At 36.1% G+C, this 24,100-nt stretch overlaps 1 protein-coding gene across 6 annotated transcripts in view; it reads right to left on the bottom strand.

The window, feature by feature from the left end:
• The window catches only part of ITSN1 (intersectin 1), a 93,657-nt gene that overhangs the window by 29,139 nt on the left and 40,418 nt on the right, over window positions 1–24,100 (bottom strand). For all 6 annotated transcript variants that reach the window (XM_026700560.2, XM_087937585.1, XM_087937586.1 and 3 more), the window contains exons 14-26: window positions 21,676–21,816; window positions 20,337–20,424; window positions 20,072–20,211; window positions 16,054–16,175; window positions 14,889–15,118; window positions 13,367–13,488; window positions 8,781–9,031; window positions 8,042–8,201; window positions 7,491–7,696; window positions 7,170–7,249; window positions 3,900–4,066; window positions 2,001–2,046; window positions 140–261 (exon numbers count right to left, since the gene is read on the bottom strand). In XM_026700560.2, coding sequence (XP_026556345.1) covers window positions 140–261; window positions 2,001–2,046; window positions 3,900–4,066; window positions 7,170–7,249; window positions 7,491–7,696; window positions 8,042–8,201; window positions 8,781–9,031; window positions 13,367–13,488; window positions 14,889–15,118; window positions 16,054–16,175; window positions 20,072–20,211; window positions 20,337–20,424; window positions 21,676–21,816 — 1,875 coding nt within the window. The remainder of the gene's footprint in view (window positions 1–139; window positions 262–2,000; window positions 2,047–3,899; window positions 4,067–7,169; window positions 7,250–7,490; window positions 7,697–8,041; window positions 8,202–8,780; window positions 9,032–13,366; window positions 13,489–14,888; window positions 15,119–16,053; window positions 16,176–20,071; window positions 20,212–20,336; window positions 20,425–21,675; window positions 21,817–24,100) is intronic.

The raw sequence follows: 24,100 nt of genomic DNA, 5'->3' as shown, positions 1-24,100 counted from the left end.
GCAAATCAGGAATACATACGTACCTACCATAAGCAAAACTAAACATGGTTTGTGTTACTTATGGGTATAATAAATGAACTTTAAATACTAGTTAATATTTTTATATATGCAAAATTCTAAAGCAAAACCAGTCACTTACTTGGAGTTCTCCTTCCCACCATCCCCCAGGATTCTTCTTCCTTATAAGTATTAGCTGACCAGGAGCAAGAGTAAGCTGTTCAGGGCCTGTTGCTGTGTATGAGGCAATGACTTGAGCTATTTCTGTTCATATATTAAAAAAAAATATTTTCATTAATCTGAAAGTTATACTTTGACTTCAATTACCCACACATCTATTGTACTTCCAATTATCCCAAGAGACAGCCCATTTTACATCATCAATATATATTAATTGTAATACACACACACACACACTCCTTTTATAACATAATATTGGGGGAAAATAGAACAAAATAAGAAAATATAAGCCATGAAATTATTATATCACTTATGCCCCAAAGACCAGTTAAGGCATTCATGGCGGGCATCCAGGCATGAGCATGTATATACAATATGCATATCTATTATACAGGACCAAATTTATTATAAATAATTACTTTCTTCTACAGAACTAAACCAAAACAATCCATTGCCTCTTTGCTTATTACTAGCAGAATGGCAATGTTACTGACCTCCTTTTCCTAGACAAAAGAGCCAGCTGCCGGATTTCCTAGTGGTTGCAAAGGGAGAAACCTTGGTCCTAACTCCTTTTACTTTGTTTAGGCACATGATAGATGCACCACATCCTTCTGGATGCTGCACAAAGCCTTCAGGTTGCCTACAAATGGCTTATGGTATTAAATAATTCCAAGCCTCATTTTTGTGACCCCTGAAGCCAATCCCAACTACACTGCAAAAGAATACAAGGGGTCAGGGCATCTGCTGGACCTATAAACTAGGTTTATTGAAATATACGTATTGATGGTTGTTTTCTTGCTGTTTTGTTATCTTGGTTTCCAACTGTTTATTTATTTTGTGTTTTTTCTTATTTTTTTCTGGATTTTTGTACTGTTGTTAGCCTCCCACAACGACTTATATGAAATGGACAGCCATATAAATTTAATGAATGAAGAAATAAAAAAGAGCAATTTCCTAATTCCCTCCCTTGTTAAATTACGCTAATTTTTCCAAAGAAGGTAGTATTTTAAATATTATAAGATTGTAAGATTTTTGCTAATGCTAATAAATATTTTTTTTATAAAGTACAATATCTAATTGTATGGGGTGGGAGAGAATACTGAACTGAAGCTTAAGAATCAATCCGAAAATGGCAAAACAACAAGAGTTACTATAGCTGTAATACTGAATCCTAAACATACACCTCTCCCCCAAAATTATATATTGCAATTTCACATTGATGACTACATTTTATTTTGCAAAGCTCGAGTTGGATTACAAAGCAATTCCCTCCTTTCTTTGCAGTCTGACAGTACATAGCAGTTAACAAAATTATATATAACAATGAAATTTAACCCCACTTTGCCTGGTACAAAAATTTGACAGAAAAACTGAGGGACGGAGACAGAATAAAACTTTTTTTTCCGGATTTAATCTTTATTGGTTTTTTAAAAGTCAAAATTTCGATTATGACATATTTCCTAATATTTTATTTTTAAATGATACATAAAATAGTTGAAATACAAAATAAATTGTTATGTTTGGAAATTCACCAAAATGGATAATAGGTTAATTTGAAATGCTCATCCCTATTATATTTTTAAAAAATCTTCAAAATAAATAAAAAATGATTTTAGATTCAGAAAAAGAGACTAATAAAATGATTCATCTATCAAAAATTATATTCTGAAACATTTCCATTTTTATTTTTTCAAATACAGAATAAAATTAGCAGCTTATATCCTTTAAAACATCTCAATTCATACAATAATTTGAAAACAGAAGAGTGAGAAATATTTTACAAATGCTACATCATTTTCCTCAGAGTACAGTTTACAGCTTACCAGGTTTCTTGCTTAAGCTTCCTGTTTTTCCAGCAGTTCCAGGAACCTTTAAATAATAAGCATAATTTTAAATTCAACAGTAGAATATTTTACAAAACAAAGTTAGGCTAAAAGGGGCTATTCAATTAATTCTTTTTTCTTACTAAATGTAGCAATCTACATAAACTAATCTGTATCATAATTTTTTTAAAAAGATGGATTCATCACCAGTTCGCTTCTACTCAACAGTGAGACAACGCTGATGTTCTTATACTCCTAGGTGGAAGATTTTTTTTCCTGACATCTAAATCTTTTCGGGGTTGGTTAAATTGCCAGCCTTTCTATCTGGCTTTGAAGAGAGTAAGCAGAGTCCTTGAGCACTCCTCTCTCTGCCAATTTCAACTCTGCCCTGACAAGCTGTAGTCAAGCTCCACCACCATATGAGGAGGAAGCGTGGGTACCTCAATACAAAAAAACAGAGCCATGCTAAAAACAGAAAAACAGATTGGAGAGATTGGTGAGAAGCTAGGGTTTTTTCTTCCGTATACAGTAGGGGTGTCCAAATTGGGAATTTTAAAGATTTGTGGACCTCAACTCCCAGAATTCCCCAGCCACTCATGCAGACTTGTGGAGTTGAAGTCCACAAGTCTTAAAAGTTGCCAAGGTTGGACACCTCCGATACACAGCCTCTTGCCTTAAGCTGGGACATAGACTGCCTTTCCCTCGGGTAGGACTATCAGAACATTCTTCTCTGCCCTTGTACTGTATATCACTTAAAGGGTTTTAATTTGAGACAAAATGCTGCAATCATGTTGGTCTCCAGAATAACTATAGAAATCATATTAACTGCTTCTTAAATTTTGCATTAGCTGCCAATTTCTTTCCCCGAAGTATTATTTACTATTTTTAAAGCCCTAATGGGCTTGGGTATAGGATACCTGAGAGTGCCTCCTCCTACAAGATACTCAATGCCCACAAATATCATCCAAGGAATCATGTTCCAAGTGGCAACTAGCCTTTCTAGCTGTCATTCAGAATTAAATACAGTATTGTTCTTGGTAGCTCTGCACATGTGGAACCCACTTCTTAGTATAATATGGATTTTGCTATTCAAACTGGCCTTTAGACAGTTTTGAAAACATGTTGCTTTCCACTGGCCTACAAGTTTAATTATTCACTGAAAAATATTTACCTCACTTGTCAAAATAATTATTGTATTTTAATATAAAATGTTCTATTTCTATATACATTATATTTTAAAATGTAATTAGACATTTGGTATTTATATATGTTACAAAGGAACTTAATTGATGTGTGATTTAAGAACCAAATCTATTAATAAATATATACATATCTCAAAATAGAAAATAGACCAAGTCATGATGATCAAGATCTAAACACAATAAGTTTGTGTAAGTTGTATAAGTATTAGCAATAAAGAATTGTCCATACTGTTACTTAAGAAAAAAAGATGACAAGATCACTTAATCAGTGTTTTATATTAACTTCAGTTGCTTAGTTCAAATAAATGTAACACTGTTCATGCATTACCAAAAAGTAAATCCTGGTTAATTTAAAATGATTTAGACCACAACTGTATACTTTAATATGCTTACAAATATAAATTTATTTTATGCTAATAAACAGAACACCGTGTACAATATATAGATGAATAATATTTTAAGCATAATTGATCCTCCAGAACACAGTAATTCACCAGAATCTGAAATACTCTTCAGAATCTGAGGAATATTGCCAATGCAAAGAACTACTTTTGATATAGTTTAGTTCAACATATCTTATGTTTCTTCCTTTACCCCATCCTTATTTAATTCAAGAGCTTGTAATCATCAATCATATTTGAAATATTCAGTCACATAGCAAAATTATTTCTAATAAATATACATGTATGAATTTTACCTCAGAGTCTTTGAGTCTAACATAGTTACATGGAAATACTCCAGATTTTTCACCCAGCATTCCTGTCCACCAATCACCATCTTTCTTGGTCACAAGAATTAAATCTCCCTGCTGAAATGTTAAATCTCCTTGTTCAGAGCTCTCATATGTATACATAGCAATATATTCTAAAAAGCAAAATGATTTGGAAGTGAGAAAATGCTTATAACTAATTAATTTGCAGATTAGTTTCATGCAATGTGACATACACTAATTTCTGATCTTAGATTTTCTCTTAAATTGGATTTTTAGTCGTCACAAATTTACTACAGGAAGGTTTTAGAATAAAAACAAAAACAATTTCAGAGGGATTACTTTCCCTGCATTTTCTCTTAGCATGTGAATACTAAAAAGCAGTCATTCTGTTTCTCTGTTTAAGTAAGGAAACACTTTTGAAACAATGATCCAATGGGGCATAGGTTGTCTAGTTTATTTATTAAATTTATATGCCACCCATCTTACTATCCCAAAAAACAAAGTTTATAGTTAATTGCATGTTTTCTACTTAAATAGTTCTAATCATAAATAAAAATTTAAACTAATATCCATTTTCTCTATCAGACAATAATTTCTGGACATATAAAGCTCAATGGCCTACAAAACACTTTTAACTAAATTCTGGATATTGGCAGCTCCAAAAGCTGTGTGATAACTCCTCCTCTGTTAAAGAGAAAAAGTAAAACTTCTAGTTTTTGGACTTTAATATTCTCATCATAGTATATGAAGGCCTAACTATAATAGCACTTCTTGTGTAGTTCTTAGATTTTAGTTCTCAGTCCAAAACAAAATACAAAGTTTGGGTGAAGTTATTACAAAAGGGATAAGTGCTTTAACTACTAAAGCACAAAGATCTAGACATCTTTGAATGGTATGATGAAATAATGAAGACAAAGTAATTTAATAAATAGAATGTTAAATCCTGCAAAGGGGGGGGAGAGGGTTAAAAATGAAAGTATAGGATGATGGAAGCTTAGCTTGGTAACAATGCACCTAAAAAGGATTTGGGTATTCTAGAGCACAAGTTCAACAAGGGCCAGAAGTGTGAAACAGCTGCTAAAAAGCAACTGTTATTTTGGGATGTATTAACAAGAATAAAGTCTGCATTACAGGACTTATTTTGTAGGTCCACTTGGATACTGTGTCAAGTTCACACTTATAAAAAAGACACCAGCAAATTGGAGCAACTTCAAAGCAGGGCTACCAAAATGGGGAGGAAGGGAAACACAAATTATCTGAGGACACTGGATATGTTCAGATTGTAAAAGATGAGGAGAGATATGATTGTAATGTTTAGATTTCTAAAGAGCAGATTTGTTTTCTATTGCTCTGGAAGGCAGAATCAGAACCATTAGTTGAAAGTATCAGAAAGTAACTTCAGGGTAGGTATTAGGAGGAATTTCCTGATGATAAAATTGCAAATTAATGGAATAAATACCATGTTTCTCCAACAATACGGCCTCCACCAATAGGAAGGCCCAGCATGATTTCTAGGCATGAGGTGAAATTAAGCCCCGCCCCCAAAATTTAAGCCTATTCAAACCATGCTTTCCCCCGCCATTTCTCACATCGTTTGTTAGAACTACACGAGGTGAAGAGAAATGGGCGGGGGAAGGGCAGGGGTGGGGTGGGGAGAAAACTTGCCTTTAGGAGTGCCCTGCAGGTAGCCTAGGATAGAATACCCCGATAGCTGATAGAAGCTCCCTGAAGGCAGAGTCCCCAGCCGCTTCAGGGCATGGCATGGCTACCCGTGTCCCCTCGCCTTTAGGGCAGTCTCTTTCGGGCGATGGAAGCTCCCCAAATGCAGTCACCGGCTACTTCAATCGGCTGGTAGAAGCGGTCCCACAGCGAGGGGAGTGTGTGTGCCATGCCTCGCCCCGAAGCGGCTGGGGACTCTGCCTTCAAGGGAGCTTCAATCGGCCGGTAGAAGCAGCCTCAGGGTGAGCGCACACACACACTCCCCTCGCCACGAGGCCGCTTCTATCGGCAGACGAAAGCTCCCTTGAAGGCAGAGTCCCCAGCTGCTTCAGGACGAGGCATGGCTGCCCATGTCCCCTTGCCTTTAGGCAGTCTTTTTCGGGCGATGGAAGCTCCCCAAATGCAGTCACTAGCCACTTCGATCGGCTGGTAGAAGCGGCCTCGGGTCGAGCACACACACACACACACACTCCCCTCGCCACGAGGCCGCTTCTATCGGCAGATGAAAGCTCCCTTGAAGGCAGAGTCCCCAGCCGCTTTGGGGTGAGGCGGGGCTGCCCGTGTCCTCTCGCCTTTAGGCAGTCTCTTTCGGGCAATGGAAGTTCCCCAAATGCAGTCACCAGCCACTTGGATCGGCTGGTAGAAGCAGCCTCGGGGCGAGCGCACACACACATACACACTCCCCCCGCCCCGAGGCTGCTTCTACCAGCCGATCCAAGTGGCTGGTGACTGCATTTGGGGAACTTCCATTGCCCGAAAGAGACTGCCTAAAGGCGAGGGGACACGGGCAGCCACGCCACGCCACGCCTCGAAGCAGCTGGGGACTCTGGCTTCGGGGAGCTTTCATCGGCCGATAGAAGCGGCCTCACGGCGAGGTACGTGCGTATGGGCCGCTCTAGGTGGGGGAGGAAATTAAGTCACCCCGAAAATACGGCCTACCCGTTTTTTCAGGGGTCAAAAAAAAATAAGGCCCGGGCTTATTTTGTGAGAAACACGGTAGTGTCATGAAATGGCATGTTTCCCTACATTGGAAGTCTTCAAAAGAACTAGATAGCCATCTGTCCAAAATGCTTCAGCCCACCTAGAAGGGGGGGGTTCAATTAAAAGACTTCTGACCCCCAAAGTAAATTTAAATATGATAGGCAAGCATGAAAGAATGAATGAATGCTTTATTGACCAAGTGTGATTAGACACACAAGGAATTAGACAATAGGAAATATAAAAAATTAGCATATCATAAAGTTTCCCAAATGTGGGCTCTCAGATGTGCTAGAATTCTCACCCAAAACGCTACAGCTGAACAAGAGTATCTCTACAAGTAACAATCCTATAGAATTATAAAGAGAATGTGGTAAAGGAAAACTGGATAGAGCTTGGCTATTTTGTAATCTAAAACATTTACTGTGCACAAAATTTAATGCAGAGAATTTAATTTAACAAAATTTAACAGAACACTTATTTCAAATTTGCTCTCAGTTGCTGTTTATACTTTCTTATTATATAACAATCCACTATATTTCTAGTTAAAAGTCTAACCTTCTCCTGAAAATGTAGATTTTGAAACTGGTGATGTCCTCTTTAAGTTAGCAGGACTCTCTGAAGATCCAGAATCCATGCTAAGAAAAAAAAGAAGGATCAATGGTTTTTTTGTAGCTTGTTTGGTGAGGACAACTTGAAAAAATATACAACATGTTGATCTACTATGTATGAATATATATTGTTATTTCTAGATTATGGACAAGTTACTTTTTCTCTTTAAACGATCTTTACATACACATGTTCATATATATAATTATGTTAACAGTTGTTTAAATAATCCCTCCATTACTACTATATATAGCAAAATAAAACAAATACCTTGTTGATTTCCTTATAGGACCTGATATAAGCTTCACGTAGGATTTAGGAAACCATCCTTTTTGTCCTTGAACCTCTCCAAACCACCACATATCTTGCTGTTCTAACACAGTGATGATATCATTCTTGTTAAAATTTAAATGGTTGTCTTTTTTGGCTCGCCAAGGATATAATGCTTGTGCTTGAAGTCCTTCTACTTTTTCACCCTAGTTAGATATTGAAGTTAGGTTGAGTTTATTTGATATACTATAATAATCAATAAAATATAGGGCATGAGAAGGCACAACATTCATAGATTATTGTGAAGTTATCATGGTATTGTGAAATTTCCAATGTATTTGTTTAGCATTACTGTGCATTCTTCAGTTTGGACAGTATGGACCCAGGAATTCCTAAATTGTTCTTTTCCTGCCTATTCACGTAAACTATCAGTTCTATTATTTATCTAACCCACTGTTCATTTCATAAAGCAAGAGCTCAAGTACGATACAAAGTACCCAATAAAATTTATGCCCATATGGTATTTAGCTTACTCACAAATATCAACTCACCTGACCCAAAACAGGAGAAGGAGAGGATCCAGTAACAGTTGCAGGAGTAAAGGCAGATCTTTGCCTTAACTGTCCTGTGCTTGGAACTGTAAGGGAAGGCTGAACTGCCCAAGCATCCCAGTTATCTGTTTCTTGCTTATCACTAGTAGTTGTTGGCCAACTGCATAAAGGGAGATTACCATAGTTAAAAAGCATGTTTTCTCCTCTCTCTAATCACGAGAATAGTGGATCATGGCTGCATCTTTTTTGTTATTACTGCTACTGCATGATCTTCTCAAGACATAAAATATTCAGAAGAGATATACCCCATGAGACCTTAGAAGCCCTGGAGGCCTTATGCCACCTTGGATTGTACAAAAGAGTGACAAAGAGGGAAAGGAATAATAGCTGCTTGGAATTTCTGAAGGCAATTATGACCATGGATTTCTTTACATGGCTTAAATTTTTTTAAAGTCTTCAAATACTTTTCTTTTTGGGATATTTTCTCAAGTTTGTAATTTAAAAACAGAAATTTTAACTGCTTTCTAAGAGCAGAAAATAAAATTGGTTTGGAAAAAAATAATTTTTAAACTGGGCTGACCAATTTTCAAACTACTAACATGCCAGAAATTAAGAACAGATGTGCTTCAATATGTAAGTTAAAACCTATGAAATTAATTATGAAAGTGGTATAATTTATCTTGGTTATTCACTTATACAATTACCAAAAGGAAAAAATGAAATTCCAATGATATCATACGTTGAACTGAAGTCTGCCCAGTTGTTGCTAGTAGGGCTTGAATCTGTAGGAACTGTAGGTGGGGCCATAGGTATTGAAGGGGTTTCACGTAATGAAATTTTAGGTACAGATGTCACATCAGTTAGCTGCTTTATGGAACTTGGAATTTCATTTTCAGACATCTTTTCTGCATAGTTTGCAGGAAACCATCCTGTTTTTCCCTTCAGTTCACCTCCAAGCCATCCCGGTTCTCCAGTTTGGCTTTCATCCACCTGTTCAAATATAATAAGTTAATTCAAAGCATAAAACTACAATGATTTCCACAAATAGTATTTTTACCAAATGCAGAATATTTAAGAATTTTAGAGCAATAGTATTATAATTAATAAAATGTAAGTAAATCCGTAGTGATTGGAACAAAAAGCTTTGACAAAGCCTTATTGACAGTAACAGTGAAAACAGATGCTATCCAAGAAGCCCACCAGAGTCCAATTCCAATTATACTAATTTAGGACAAAATAATCTAAATATAAGAGACCCAATATATATAACTGAAGGCAAATAACAGTAAAATATAAAAAATAAACTTATATTAAATCTGTATTAATATTTATAGCCTAATTATTTTTCTACTTATGTAATTATGCTTCAACAATTATGTTTGATTATTTTATATATTAACATACATTGTCATGATCTGAAGGAAATAATATCAGGTAATAGTGTTGGGCTGAGCTCTGAGCTTGGCAATTTGGTTGCAAACGTTTGTCACCATTCAAGGAGACATCGTCAGTGCACTTTGAATTATGCTCATCCGTCAGAGCACCGGTCTTTAAATGTGATGCAAATTAGTATGAATATTGTTTGCTTGGCTACTTCTGAATCATGGTCTGACTTTGGACTGTTTGATTGGCTGGCTGTTGTTACTGAGGCATGGCTTTTGGTTTTAAGTACCGTGTGTGTGATACAAATTAGTGTTGTTTATTCAGATACTCCTACGTCATGGTCTGGTTTTGGTCTGTTTGAATGGCTGGCTGATGTTATTGACACGTGGCCTGATTTCTTGTGAGCTGAGGGGTTGTGATTGTTGCGTAGTGTGGTGCCTGTTTTTTTCATTTTAAATGCTATCTTCAGGATCTCAGTTGACACAGTTCTTTCGTTCTCAGTGATTGGTAGACTTGATTGATGTCAATATGTCTGTTTATTGATTTATTGATGGAAAAATCAGGCTTTGAGGAATTCTCCTTCTCTCCTTGATTTCACCTGTGGTCCTGGTTAGATCAAATTTGTGTCCTTCTGAATCTTTATGGATGGACATGAGGGATAGTAGGTCATGTCTTTTGATAGCCAGGAAATGTTTGCACAATCTGGTGGATAGTTTTCTCCCTGTTTGGTCAACATAGTTCTTTTCACAGTCGCTGCACTGGATTCAATATATGACACCTGACTTTAGTTTGTTTCTGTCTGCCCTTTTTGTTTTGACAGGGTCTGTCTGATAGCTGAGGTTGGTTTGTGGGCTACCACAAGATCATTTTGACATAGTAATCTTGCTGTCATTTCTGAAACATTCTCTACATAGGAAATTGTGATTCGTCTGGTCATTGTTGTTTCTTATTGTGGTTGTTTTGCTTTGAGTGTTTGTATTATTTGTATGTAGATATCTTAAGATGAAGTTTCGTGGGTATCTGTTTCGTAAGTATCCCTCATGTCAATCCACAAACATGGTGATGAAATATTTGCAACCAAATTGCCCAACAGCCCAACTACTAACAGCTCAGCCCAACTACCAACCCAAGCTACTTATATTCAAATATATTTCAACCAGGTAATAGTGTATATTTCATTATTTATTAGATGTATATACTGTATTAAAATTTATCATAAAATATGTTTATTATAGTAAGATAAAAATGCAAAAAATTATAAAAAGGTATTAAGAGAAGCATTCCAGAGGTATACATATAAATGAATGAGTTGAGAGGGATTGTATAATGTTATATAGGTAGTTCCTCATTTAGCAACTGCTTTTAGTAACCATTCACAGTTATGACAATCACAAAAAAGTCTGCGACCAATCGTTGCATTTACAATCTTCACAGGTCTGTAAAGCCATGCTATCAAACATCAAAAGTATCTATCAGGCTATCCCATCTCTTTTACTTGGATGATCTGAAACTGTATGGAAAAATACCACCTGAAACATAATTCTTGGTTAATACAGTCCATATATACAACAAAGATATTACAATGGAGTTTGGACTGTGCCACGCTCATTATCAAATGGGGATAAATAGTAAAAACTGAAGGAATCAAGATGTCCTATAGAAATAATATCAAGGTTCTGGATGAAGACAATCAGTACAAATACCTGGGCATCCTTCAAACTGACATCAAGCATATTGAAGTCAAGAAAAAGTAGTGAACATATTAAGAGAGTGAATTAGTTCTTAAAGTCAAAACTCAGCAGAGGAAATACTATCAAGGCAACTGACATCTTGATGATTCCAGTTATTAGATACACAGTTCGAATAGTAGACTGGACTCGAGTAGAACTAAAAGCCCTGGATAGGAAGATCAGAAAAATAATGATAATGAATCATGCCTTCCATTTTTGCAATGATACTGACTTTACTTGCCAAGGAAAACTTGCCAAGGAAAATAGGTGGGCGTGAAATATTGTAAGTGCATCAGATGGTTTAGAGAGAAAAAAAGGCCACTAGAGGAATATCTAAAGGACAATGAAGAAAATGCATTGGGGCTAATATACCAAGAAGGCCTATTGAGAGACCAAACTGGCCTATAAGAAAGACCAAATGAAGAACAATAAAGAGATATGGGAAGACAAGTATTACATGGCCAGTACTGAATATTAAAAAATAGCAGGCAAAGCAGATAAAACCAAGGCCTGATAGCATGTAAGACCAGGAAAGTTAAGAAAGAGACAGAGGGGCTGCATAAGATCAAGCTTTAAGAACAAATATATTCACAGCTAGAATTGAGAAGACAGCCAGAGAAGTTGAAGGCCACATCTGCAAAGAAGCTGAAGAAGCAGTAGATCACCTAGTGAACTACTGAAAGAAGACTGCATAGACTACTGTGGCATTGACATGACAAAGTAACAAAAATGGTGGATTGGAAAATCTGCAAGAAATAAAATTTGCCTGCAATCATATAAATAAAATTGAGACAGTACTAGACGATGAAGAGGCTAAAGTGCTCTGGGATTTTAGAATTCGACATACACCTGCCACATAACACCCCGGACGTAACAACTGTTGATAACAAAAACAAAAAAGTCTAGATAGTGCATGTGGCAGTATCCGAAGACAGCAGAATAGAAGAGAAAGAACTGGAAAAGATAACAAAATACAAAAATTTGCAAATACAGTATCTCACAGTACACCCCCTCACATTTTGTAAATACTTAAGAATACCTTTTCATGTGACAACACTGAAGAAATGACACTTGGCTGTAAAGTAGTGAGTGTACAGCTTGTGTAACAGGGTAATTTGTTGTCCCCTCAAAATAACACAACACACAGCCATTAATGTTAAAACCCCTGGCAACAAAAGTATAGACTAGACTAGACTAGACTAGACTAGAATATAGAACAGAACAGAGCAGAATAGAATACCTTTATTGTCATTCATTTTTTTCAGATCCTCAGAGAGTTCATTGCCATGACATGCCATGTTGAACTTCCAGAGACCAGTATGAGAGTGAGAGCAATAACACCAAATTTAACACACCTGCTCCCCCTTCACACTTGAGACCTTGTAACATTAACAAGTCACATGACACCAGGGAGGGAAAACTGCTACTTGGGCCCCATTTGGACATTATCACTTAGGGATGTACTCACTTTTGTTGCCAGGGCTTTAGACATTAATGGCTGTGTGTTGCATTATTTTGAGTGAAAACTATAAACACAACTTTAAGCATAAATATACTTGATGAAATCTAAGTTAAGATCTAGCTAGCAGCATACTTAAACATCAAATTAAAGTTCATATAAGATTCAATATTTTAAACTTTATGATATGAAAAAATCATTTTCTAATACTCCAAAATAAGTATACAGTATTTACATTATATACGTCAAATAATTAAAATCCTGTCTATGAAAAAAGGCTTACATTCATGCCAAACAATGACCTTCCACTGATATTTCCCTCCTTTTATCCCTGTTTATACAGGAATTGTAAAAACTTTCAGAAGACTTTCAAAAGACTTCAGAAAGGTTAAATAGCTACATCTATAGAAAAAATTAGAAAACAAGTTTAAAAATATTTTTAAAAGCCAAGTTTTCTAGATGTTTAGAACTCCATAGTTCAAGGAATACCAGACAGCAATTCCTTAAAATAAGTACGTCTTTTTCCAGTTGCAGACAGTCCTGGCCCCCTCCAAAGTATCTTTTTGCCTTCAAATCCAAAATATGGCACAGTCTTATTCATCATCATGCTTTTACTATTTGCCTTTTTATAGCCTTATAGTCTCTATAACATCCCCAAATATTACAGAGCCCCATTATTTTCACAATATGTCCCTTCTATTAAGATGTGAAAAGCAGTTGTGATTTTGAGGTAATACTGCACTCTTCTCTTACCATGATAATGTCTCCTGGCTGGACAGTGATTTCATCATGGCTTCGGGATTCAAAAGGATACAGAGCTCGATAATAAACTATTTTTACATCTTCCTGAGCAGAAAAAGTTAGTGGAGCCTTTTCTAGATCCACAAAAACAGATGTGTTGTTTTTGAATTATATCACAAGAGACAAATTTAATTTGCATGCAACAACTACATTCGTATTCACATTCTCAATATAATCTAAAATTTTGCTATAGCAGAAGCAGAATTCAAGCATTCATTTAAACACAATTTACTATATGAGGATAAACTGCAGATTGCAAAATACATTCACAACTTTCTAAATTAGTGGGGGTTTTTTTCTTGATGTTACTTTAACTTTATTTAATCACTATACTGTACATAAATTTGTTAGCTATGTTTTTGAATGGTGTTTTCATTATATGTATTTACTATTTTAATAAAAAACAAAAACTAATCACAACCATACTATAAAATTCAGATGCTACTATGTGAAAAAAAAAAGATGTGCTTGTACCAAGTAAGAGTGTTCACTGAAATGTCTAATTAGGAGGACAGGTCTTCTATCAATCAATAAATTGAACAATGTGCCATTTACATCATTTGCCCAATGATGTCATCATTCAAATGGTGCATATAACAAGTGACTACATTACCATTCAAATGAAATAAAACAGAGTAAAGCTGTTCCATAGCATGTGAAGCCTCTTGTACTAAGGTCTGTTAAGCTGAATTTTCGCTGTATATAATTGGTGTACACAAGCATGAAAGTGTGACATCAAAATTATATTTAAAAATAATCAAACCAACTTCATCTAAATAGAAATTTGGCGAAAGGAAAAGAAGAAGCAAAAGTGAATTTTTTAATTTTTATTTTGGCTGTATCTCCTTTTGAGTGTGCTGTTCTTATGTGAGTACTGCATTCAACCTAAGTTGGTTAAAAGATTGTATTAGCATTGAACTATATTTGGTGGGGGGGTGGAAGAACTATTTTTCATTGAACCCCCCAAAAGAAGCTTCCTTTATAGGAAGACAAGCATGCATACAAATAGTTTAAATTATGGGAAAAATTAGGATATCAATAGAAGTTTTAAATGGTATTTCTGAAATAGTAAACTTGAATGTATTTTAATATAGTTCTAGGTTTAGTTTAGAGACTTATAAATAAACACTGAAGCTCTATTGTGCATTGGAAAAAACAAGGTAATTTGTAATGCTTCTAGTTTAATCTGCTTCTAATTTGCTTCCAGTTTAATCTGCTTGCTTCATAGTAATAATTTATTGAAAATGAAATATTTATTATTCATTGCCTCGACACTGGTTCCAAAATGCATCTCAAAATGATTTACACTGAAAATTAAAAATGCATTCATAAAAATAAATATAAAAATATATTCAATTACTGTTTGGAAAATGTCAACTATCCAATTTTCAGTCAACAGAGTATACCACAGTATATGAAGAGAAGAACATAAGATTTTATGAGCATTTAATTTGAGTATTCCATTATTTTGTACCTGCAGTTGACCAGGGAGCTTGGATAGTTGGTTTTATTGAATCTTTATGGTGATGAAAAAATTTATTCATTTTTTCTTGTACTTCCTGTTTGTTTTTCTCATCGTTTTCTTTCTTTTTGTTTAATTCTTCCCATTTTTGTTTTTCTTCCTCTTGATTTTTTCTTGACCTTGAATGTTCTTCTTCCTGTTGTATTCTGTCAAGCCACGGTCTTTCTCGGTCTTGGGTTTTTCTAATTAGTGCAAACATATAAGTGATATTTAGAAATATACTTAACAAATCATGTCATTGCAGAAATATTTCCTTGCCAGATGCCTCAATGCTTTCAACAATGGCAGAACTTCTAATATATTGCCTTCACTGGAAAAGTTCTTAAAAATTCAGAGAGATATTCAGAGATGTTAGTAGGAGTGGCCTTGGTGGTTCTTTGGCTGGGCTTGTTTGGCAGTTCTTTGATTGGGGAATTGTTCATTTCTTGATTGATGGTCCCAGCAACACTGACAGGGCAAGCCACTAGAATATTAGTTGAGAGCAAACCCCATTCCTTACTAGCACTGATGTTATTATCTAGTTTGGGTAATGAAGCATCTACAAGAAAACAATCAAGCTCAGAAAGCACCAAGAACCCTCCCCCCCAACACACACACACACAGAGTTATCGTTACCTTGAATCTAATATAGCAAACAGATAATCAGCTATCTAATATTCAAGTAAAGTTAAATTCATCTTCATCGAATATAATTATGCACACACACACAAACACACATACACACACTGATGTACAACAGTAAGAAAAATAAATAAAAATTGAATGTGTGATAGTTGGAGCCCGGGTGAGAAACTGCTTTTGATCATTTGTATGGTATCATCTGGTTCCTCAGAGAAGCCACACTTTAGCCATGCACTTCCAGGAAAATTCAAATTTAAATTAAGGAAGCACTGCTAGTTTGTTAAATATATGTCTCTATCAGTACTTTTCTGGAAAATACTAAAATTTGACACAATTTATTTCAAAGAAACAAAAAAAGAGAATTATACATTCATGCCGAAAACCAAGCTACTTCTAAACATGAACAAATTAGTCCTTCCAGAGTATAAATAACAGATTGTTCAAGATTTTGATTAGCCCCTTTCATGAATCAATGTGTTTTCCAAATTAAGCTTACCTCTGGTTTTCTTTCTGTTTTTCCAGGTCTATTTTCCTGTCCTGCTCTTTCTGTTTTAGTCTGTCAGCTTCTATATTCTTTTGCTTCTGTAGCTGCTGCTTGTTATGTATTTCCCTCAAATCCTGCAATAATGAAATGGTGGGTTACTATATAGTGCACAGGGCATTTTAAACAGTTCCTTGGTTCTCAGGATGAAGACCAAAAGCTCATCCAAAATAATCAAACTAACTTTAAATTTTATATAATCATCTTACTTCAAAGCTCATTGTAGTATAATTTTATATTTGCTATAGTTATTAAATTGCTTTAGGTTTGATCTTGACTGTCAAACCTAAAAGTTTGCTGTTTTTATTGAACAACCTGAAATGACAAGAATTGTTTATAAAAATCTACATGACTTATCACCTTAAAGTCTAATTTACCAAAAAAAGAGTATATATATATATATAGCAAACGACCAAGCTCAGAAAGCACTAAAGATTCCACAATTCAAATTCAACTTATTTGCTTTTGTTTCTGAATCTGAAGTGCTTGTACATCCTCAAAATTCTCAAAAGTTCCATTGGCTTCTCTGCAAAATGCTGTTAATTCGCTGCATCTTATTCTTATTGGTCACTTAGGATAATCATTTTCAAACATTATTTCTCTTACCTTTGAGATGGATATCTAAAAGGTAGCTCTGGATCTGATGTGCTATCAATAACCATCAGAATAATTTTTATAATCTCAAAGTCTGATATTCTAGAACAGGGGAGTCAAACACAAGACCCGCATGCTGGATCCGGCAAGCGGGTGCTTAGATCTGGCCCATGGGGATGGTCTGGAAAAACCAAAGGACCGGCCCACGGTGCCTCTGCCAGCAAAAATGGGGCATGCGCGGGGTACGCCCCTCCCGCAACCACTTTTGGCCTCTAGAGTCGCCCAGGAGGCTGTCCAGTCCCCAAAAAAGGCCTCCAGAGCAGTGGTCACCAACCAGTAGTGGTCCGTGAGAAAATTTTGGTGATCTGCAGAGAAATGTCACCCCCAAACGCAATTAATCCAGGCTGTGTGAGAATACAAGGCTGTGCTGCCCACATGGCCTGTGGGAACACAAGACTTGCATCTCTTGCATTGCAAACAACACGAGGTAGTGAGGGGAATGGGGAAAGGGTGGAGGGGGGAACTTGCCCCACTCACCCCACATACCTTGCCTGGCCACTGGGCTGCTTCTTTCCGCTTTTTTCTTCTGCTTTTGGCTGCACACTGTAAAGAACAAAAGTCTTTCTTTCTCTCCCTGAAATTCTGCCAGAAATGAGTCTTTGGGACCTTGCAAGGCATCCTGCTCCAAGAGGCTGCGCCAGTGCAACAAGTCTCACAAAGACTCATTCCTGGAGGAGTTTGGGGGAGAGAAAGAAAGACGTCTGCTGCTTTCCTTGCATGAAGCCAAAAAACTCTCTCTCCCCCTGAGAATGGAGCTGGAGACAGTATCATATGATCCCAAATAAAGAATGTTCGGTCGGTAGAAAAACTGGGTGGGGAATTTTCCTGCAGACTTTTTTTTTATATTTTTCCAAGGTCTCTGGTCTGCGGGATTTAAAATTATGAGTTTGGTGGTCCCTGAGGTGCAAAAGGTTGGCGCCCCCTGCTCCAGAGTCCTTCGGGTAGCCTTCCAGGCCCAAAAAGAAGCCTCCAGAGTGATCCAGGTGGTCTTCCAGGCCCAAAATGGGGCCTCCAAAGTGCTGCAGGAGGTTGTCCTTGACTCAGAAGGTTATAAAACGGAAAAGTAAAATATTTTTCCTTTCAGGTTTGCAGGATTCTGCTACTAAAGCCTATGTCAACAATCTATGGTTCTAGTCTTCCATGGAGTCAGTTTCTTGATCTGGTCTCTCTCTCATAAGGTGATCACGTAGATCAAGTTAAGTATTAAAAAAACAAAATCACAGAAATATATGCCTCCTTATTTTTGTAAAGTTTATAAAACTTTACAAAACCACCTGGCCCTCCAAGATCAAACCCGATCCTTATATGGCCCTCAATAAAATTGAGTTGGACACCACTGTTCTAGAATTATCACTAATTTATGTTCATATAGGATATGGTCTGTCAAGTCTCAACAGTACTGTACTAAAATAGTCACAATTCTAGTTTTACCATCTTAACAATGCATAACAAATATGAATTCCTAGAATGTTAAAATCTGTCAAAATACATTAACAGAATTTGGGTATAAAGTTACAGCAATATTCTAATAACAACCAAGAAAATAGTTTCTCCTTATCTAATCTTGGTTATTTTTTTCTGCCAACCTTGTTCACTTTTTTCTAAAAGAAAAATGTAAACACACTACAAATTTTCTCTTTAGGGAAGCTGCTCAGCCCCTTAATAAATGTTCTTATTATAAAATTAACATTAATACACTGAACATGTCAATCAAAAACACAAATTCCAAAATCTGTAAAATTAAAACAAGCAAGAAGTACACATCAAACAGCACTGAAGACAACTTAAGGAAAACAAAATAATTGTAGTAGTATTTCTATTTAAGTGCAATAATAATGTATAATATATTTTCTATACTTAGCTCAGATATTCATCATCTGCAGTTATTAATTGGATCGGTCTCAATCTGTTTTTCTTGTTAATAGCAGAGAGCAGGTCACACGATGGGATCAGCAGGGAACTACAGGAGAAGGGTCAAAGAGCCGCATGTGGCTCTAGAGCCGTGAGTTGCCGACATCCATACTAGACAGACAAGTTACTAAATACTTAGAAAGCTAAATGGGCAGTTATTGAACAGGTCAGGACTAGCTTTAAAAAAAAATCACAATTGCCTGGTTTAATTCTCCAGGATTGTCCAGGAATGCAATATTGATAATTGTCATAATGCTTTTAGCATCTTATCTAGTGCGTATCTTATCTTCAGAACAGCTTAATTTAAAAAAAAAATTACAGAGAGGAATGAATATTTTAGAAATACTAAAAAAGCATGATGACAATAACATACTAATATTACATTCCTGGACAATTTTGCTCTGATGGTACATAGTATCTTAAATCCATATCTTTAAAGAATTAAACCAGTCAAATGAGGTTCTGATATTTAAAAAAAAACACCTATTCTGACCTTATTAATAATTGTGCATTTAGCTTTCTAAGAATTCCTAATTCTTAGAGGTGCAGTCAGCCTCAAGATCTCTTCAGCTACCCTACCTGCTATCTATCTCATTTATCTCTCTCATATCCTATCTACTGTATCTTCTCTACTGCTAGGCTTAATTCTTTTGGCTGTCATTAGCAACGGGGGGAGGGATAATTGTGGGGGGAAGAGAGCTGGAGGTGTTTTGCATTCCTTTACTGTGGGTAAGCAAAAGGAGGGGGTGTATGATTTCTTCTTTTCAACTTTCCATTTCCTTGCTAGCTTCTATCTCTTTTTGTGCAGCTGCGAAGTTTTATCAAAATATGTCAAGGTCAACGGACAGAGGCCTCATCACCACCTGAAGATGCCCACATGATCATATTCAGAACTTTTAATTGGAAGAGACTTCTGGACTTTGGGGGGTGGGAACAACTCCATTCCTTTGTATATGTGATCTGCGCGCCAAATTCTCAGATTTGGAATTCCATCTGTAGCTTCCACTTTAATTTCCAGTAAAAGAATAACTTTGCTCTGATCCATGGAGTCTGGGTATTCTTTCTTGGATTCTGAAGGGAGCACACACTGACATGCATTCAAGCATAAGGCGAATATGTTATCTTTTGGGACTCTCAGACTTTTATGGGAAGAATTTTCAAGGGCACTGGGAAATGCTAACATTTTGCCAATAATACAATCAGCATCATTTTTTCTGTCCTCTTACATTTTTATCATTATAGCATATTTTACCACCAAAAACATATTCAATCTGAAAACAGGGACCAGGTCTTTTTTTTATTTAATTAAAACCGGATATACATGCTCACATCTATTTTCACAATTTATTCTGCAAATGGTGAAGTTGAAGTTTATTACTTAATTATAATATAACTTAAACCTGTTTACCTTTAGTTGGTTGTTGAAAATATCTATCTCCTGAAGTTTTGACCTGGTTTCTTTTTCTACTTCATCTAGCTGGTTACGAAGCTGCTGGCATGCTAACTCCTTTGCTTCTAAAGCTCTTTTGACAGTGAGAAATGAATCTCCTATTTAAAAAATACAAATAATGAATATTTTAAAAAAGACTCTCCAGATTCAGTGATTCTTAAATGGAATGATCTTACAGTATGTATATTTCTGCAGGCAGAGAATCATTTTTAAATGAACTTACGATGCAAGCTGTTCTGCTGAACTTGTTTTAACTGGTCATTGAGTAACTGTTTTTCTGGAATCAACCTTCCAAGCATTTGCTGAGATTCCTAAAAGAAATAACATGAGAAATGTTGTAACTGTAACCACAAGTACCATATCACAATTGCTTCATCATTCGCCAAAAACCACTTTTCTGAGAAAACAGTTCCTTAAGCCTGCTAAAAAAGAAAAGCCACTGTGTTCTCCAAATATTTTTCCCTATTTTATGTCACAGCTTCCTCTTGTAACACAATAGAATAAAGCAAGAGAATAGAAGATGATGTCTAGGATTTCTACACGTGTTATTGCTATCACTTTGAAAAATTCCATAGAAAATCTTGAAAACAAATTGGTTTTACTAACGAAGAATACCATATCAAAGATAACATATTTCCTTTGAAGAAACCTGCTTAAATTACAGCCAATTTTTCACAAATAAAGATTTTGAAGAGTTTTTTTTTTCACACCTAAGTCTTCCTTAGACTCGTTTCACTGGAGTTCTTATTAAAACAGAACAGTACTGTGACAGGGAAGAGCACTTGTCATTATCAGTAAGCCAAATATGAGTGCATGCCTTTAGAAACAAAAGGTATTTAGTACTTAGAAATTCCAAATAATTTTGGTGAAAGAGTAATTGTATAGGGTTCAACCAGTGTAATAACTATAATCTTTGCCAATTAACTGAACTATTCTGCTTGAATAGTTGAATATGAAAAATGCATATTCTAATAGTTAATATTTGTGTTATGACAATTTAAAAATATTTCAGTTCTTGATACTTCAACCACTAACAATTATCTGCAAAGGTTACTAAATATAGTCTCTGAAAGATACTTAGGGAAATGCCTGCAGTATAAAGCAGGCAATAGTAGAAGAAAAACATCCAAATTAAGAAATGACAGCATTTTAAAGTGAAAATTTGCCTGAAATCCCAGAAGTCACATTTTTTGCTTCAGAAAACCAGGGGACCAACCTCAAGTATCTTGTGGGAATATTTTTTTTAAGGCACACTTGCTCCTAGGCAGCATAATTTAACAGCTACTGAACTTAACTGAATTTCAGTATCAGAATAGATTCTGTGGGACGTGGGAAGAAAACTACCCCATCGTGTGCACTGGCTTCTGGAGAAAAAAAATGGGAAACAAATTAGTTTATTTCCCTAAGATACTGCTTATTTTCACTGTTGCCACATACTTATTGCCTAACACATATACTAATTAAGCAACTAGTATATTCAACTCTCATAAATTAAGTCCCATTCTTTCATACAAGAAGACATAAGATATAATTTTAAACATTTTTTAAAACTATAAACTTACCTGTAACTGCTGCTGTAAATGTGTGATTTCTGCAATCCTCAGCTCTCTAGATTTGTTTGTGCTCTCAATTTCTTGCCTCTGAATAGCCAATCTGCATCTGATATCCTGAAGCTTCCCTTCCAGTTGATGTTTTTTATCATTCTTCAACAGAAAAAGAAAATATTGGTTTATTCAGGTTTTAATTGAAATGCAAAACAGGTTGCAAGTTCTTTTAGTTAGACCTCTAAGCTGAAAAAGATTCATTTTTCTGGTCATAACCTCTTGAGTTCAGTCTACAAAAAGAAAATATACTTCTTTTAGATGGAGAATAAATAAAATGCAATTACAAAAAGAAAGAAAGAAATAGAAAAAAATTGTAAATTGTAAAAGAAAGGAAATTAACAGTATTTTTTGAAATCTATCTAAATAAAGATATTGATTTAAGAATGGCCTGAGATGCAGATAAAATGTTTATTAGAGGATATTTCATAGAAAATAATACTGAACTTAAAAAGAATCAAGAGAGAATCCAGATTACTTTAGATGATATAAAAAGAATTAAATAAACCTGCAAGAAAGATAAATATCTCTCATCAAATTAAACTCTTACAGCAAGAGTTATAGATATTGAAGGTAAAAGAAATGTAAAAGGAACTTAACAGAAAGCAAAAACAAATCTTCAGTTTGCAAATAAATCAGGGAAATGGCTAGCATCCAAATTAAGAAAAGAAAAAAATGATATTGAAACTTCAAGAGAAAGATACTGTATTCATGGATAATACCAGTGGTGGTATTCAGCCGGTTCGCATCGGATCAGGAGAACCAGTAACAATAATTTGGCGTGGGTCGCCGAACTGGTAGCGACTTCTGGCTGGTGGTATGGCCTCCTGCTTGCTTTCCTGGGCTTTCTCACATCTCTTTTCCTCCTTTCCCCAACCTGCATCTTCAGCGCTTGCCCAGGAGGTGAAGAGCTGGGGCACCAAGTAAGTCACCTAGAGTCTATCCTTCCCGCCCCCCCAGCCCTGTATCTATCTTGCCACCGAGGGCCAGACCGAATGCAAAATGCGCATAGCCTCGGCGCCCCAAGTCTAGATTGCTGGACACTGTCTGGGGGCGTTTGTGCAGCCCTTGTGGTATCTGCTGCCACACATGAGGTTTTAGCTCACTGGATGTTACTGGCTTTCCTGGCTTCCTGTGCTGGATTGGAATGCCCCGTTTTCTGGGAGTCAGCGGGGCTGCAGACAATGGAAGGCCTCCTCTTGATCAGGAAAGGGAACTGGGCTGTGGGGTCCCACTGAGGCTGAAGGAAAAAGTGGCATTGGGCTTTTTGTGAAAGGAGGAAACATGAAACATTTCGTCCCCTGGGAGAAGCTACTGGCAGCGGAGTGCTCTGACTGGGAGGGCAAGATCCCGGCTGCCTCTCATAGCAGCACCCGCTGCAGCAGTGCCTCTGCCGCCCTCCCAACCAGGTGTGTGTGTGTGTGTGTGTGTGTGAGAGAGAGAGAGAGAGAGAGAGAGAGAGAGAAACTATATGGAGCAGCTGAAAAACACATCTTAAATACAAGATGTTATAAGATGTAAAAAAAGGAAGAGGATTGGGTTTACCTGTTTAAAATTATATTTTGTGGTTTATTGTTTAGTCTGGCTGAAAGAATGGATGCTATTGAAAAACAAAAGGCTTTTGGAATTAGGATACAATTTCTAATTTGTGTAGCATGAATATTTATGATACAACGAAACTAAGGTTGACGTAGACCATAAAATATTGTTTTGTTAGACATGCCATATTCAGAATATAGATAAGATATAAAACTAGATTGTGCCCAAAAGTACTTTTGTGGCTCTCAGCACAAGAAGCATTTTATAGAAGAGAAATGATAGTAAATACAAATAGTTAACTTGCTCTGATATATTAGAATTTTGCCAAGGAGACTGTAAAATATATTTAAAATGTTTGCCTTCCTTTATCTTTAATCTTCAGTTGGGTGAAATAGGGCAACAGTTTTAAATCAAGGTACTTTAAATGGTACCAGCAGACTAGAATACTTTTTGCTCAGGGTTGAACTGTGGGGTCCTTGGTGCTCTCCGAGCTTGGTTTTCTTGCAGACGCTTCATTACCAAACTAGCTAACATCATCAGTGTACACCAAGCTCAGAGAGCACCAAGGACCCCACAGTTCAACCCTGTGCAAAAAAGTATTTTCTTCTGTGGTACCATTTGAAGTACCTTAGTTTAAAATTTTGGACACTTTCTATAAATTAGCCCTCTTGAAGAATGGGATCCTTGATGTTCTCTGCACTTGGTGGTTTTCTTGCAGATGTTTCATTATCCAACTAGATAACATTATCAGTGTACACTAAAACCACTAAGCTCAGAAAGCATCAAGGATCCCATTCTTCAAGTGGGCTAATTTATAGAAAGTGTCCAAAATCTGGGACCATGACTC

This window comes from Pseudonaja textilis, chromosome 7, assembly GCF_049901715.1.
Source record: "Pseudonaja textilis isolate UNSWEBS1 chromosome 7, rPseTex1.2, whole genome shotgun sequence".
NCBI classification, from domain to species: domain Eukaryota; kingdom Metazoa; phylum Chordata; class Lepidosauria; order Squamata; family Elapidae; genus Pseudonaja; species Pseudonaja textilis.
This window is presented reverse-complemented; position numbering and strand designations above follow the sequence as displayed.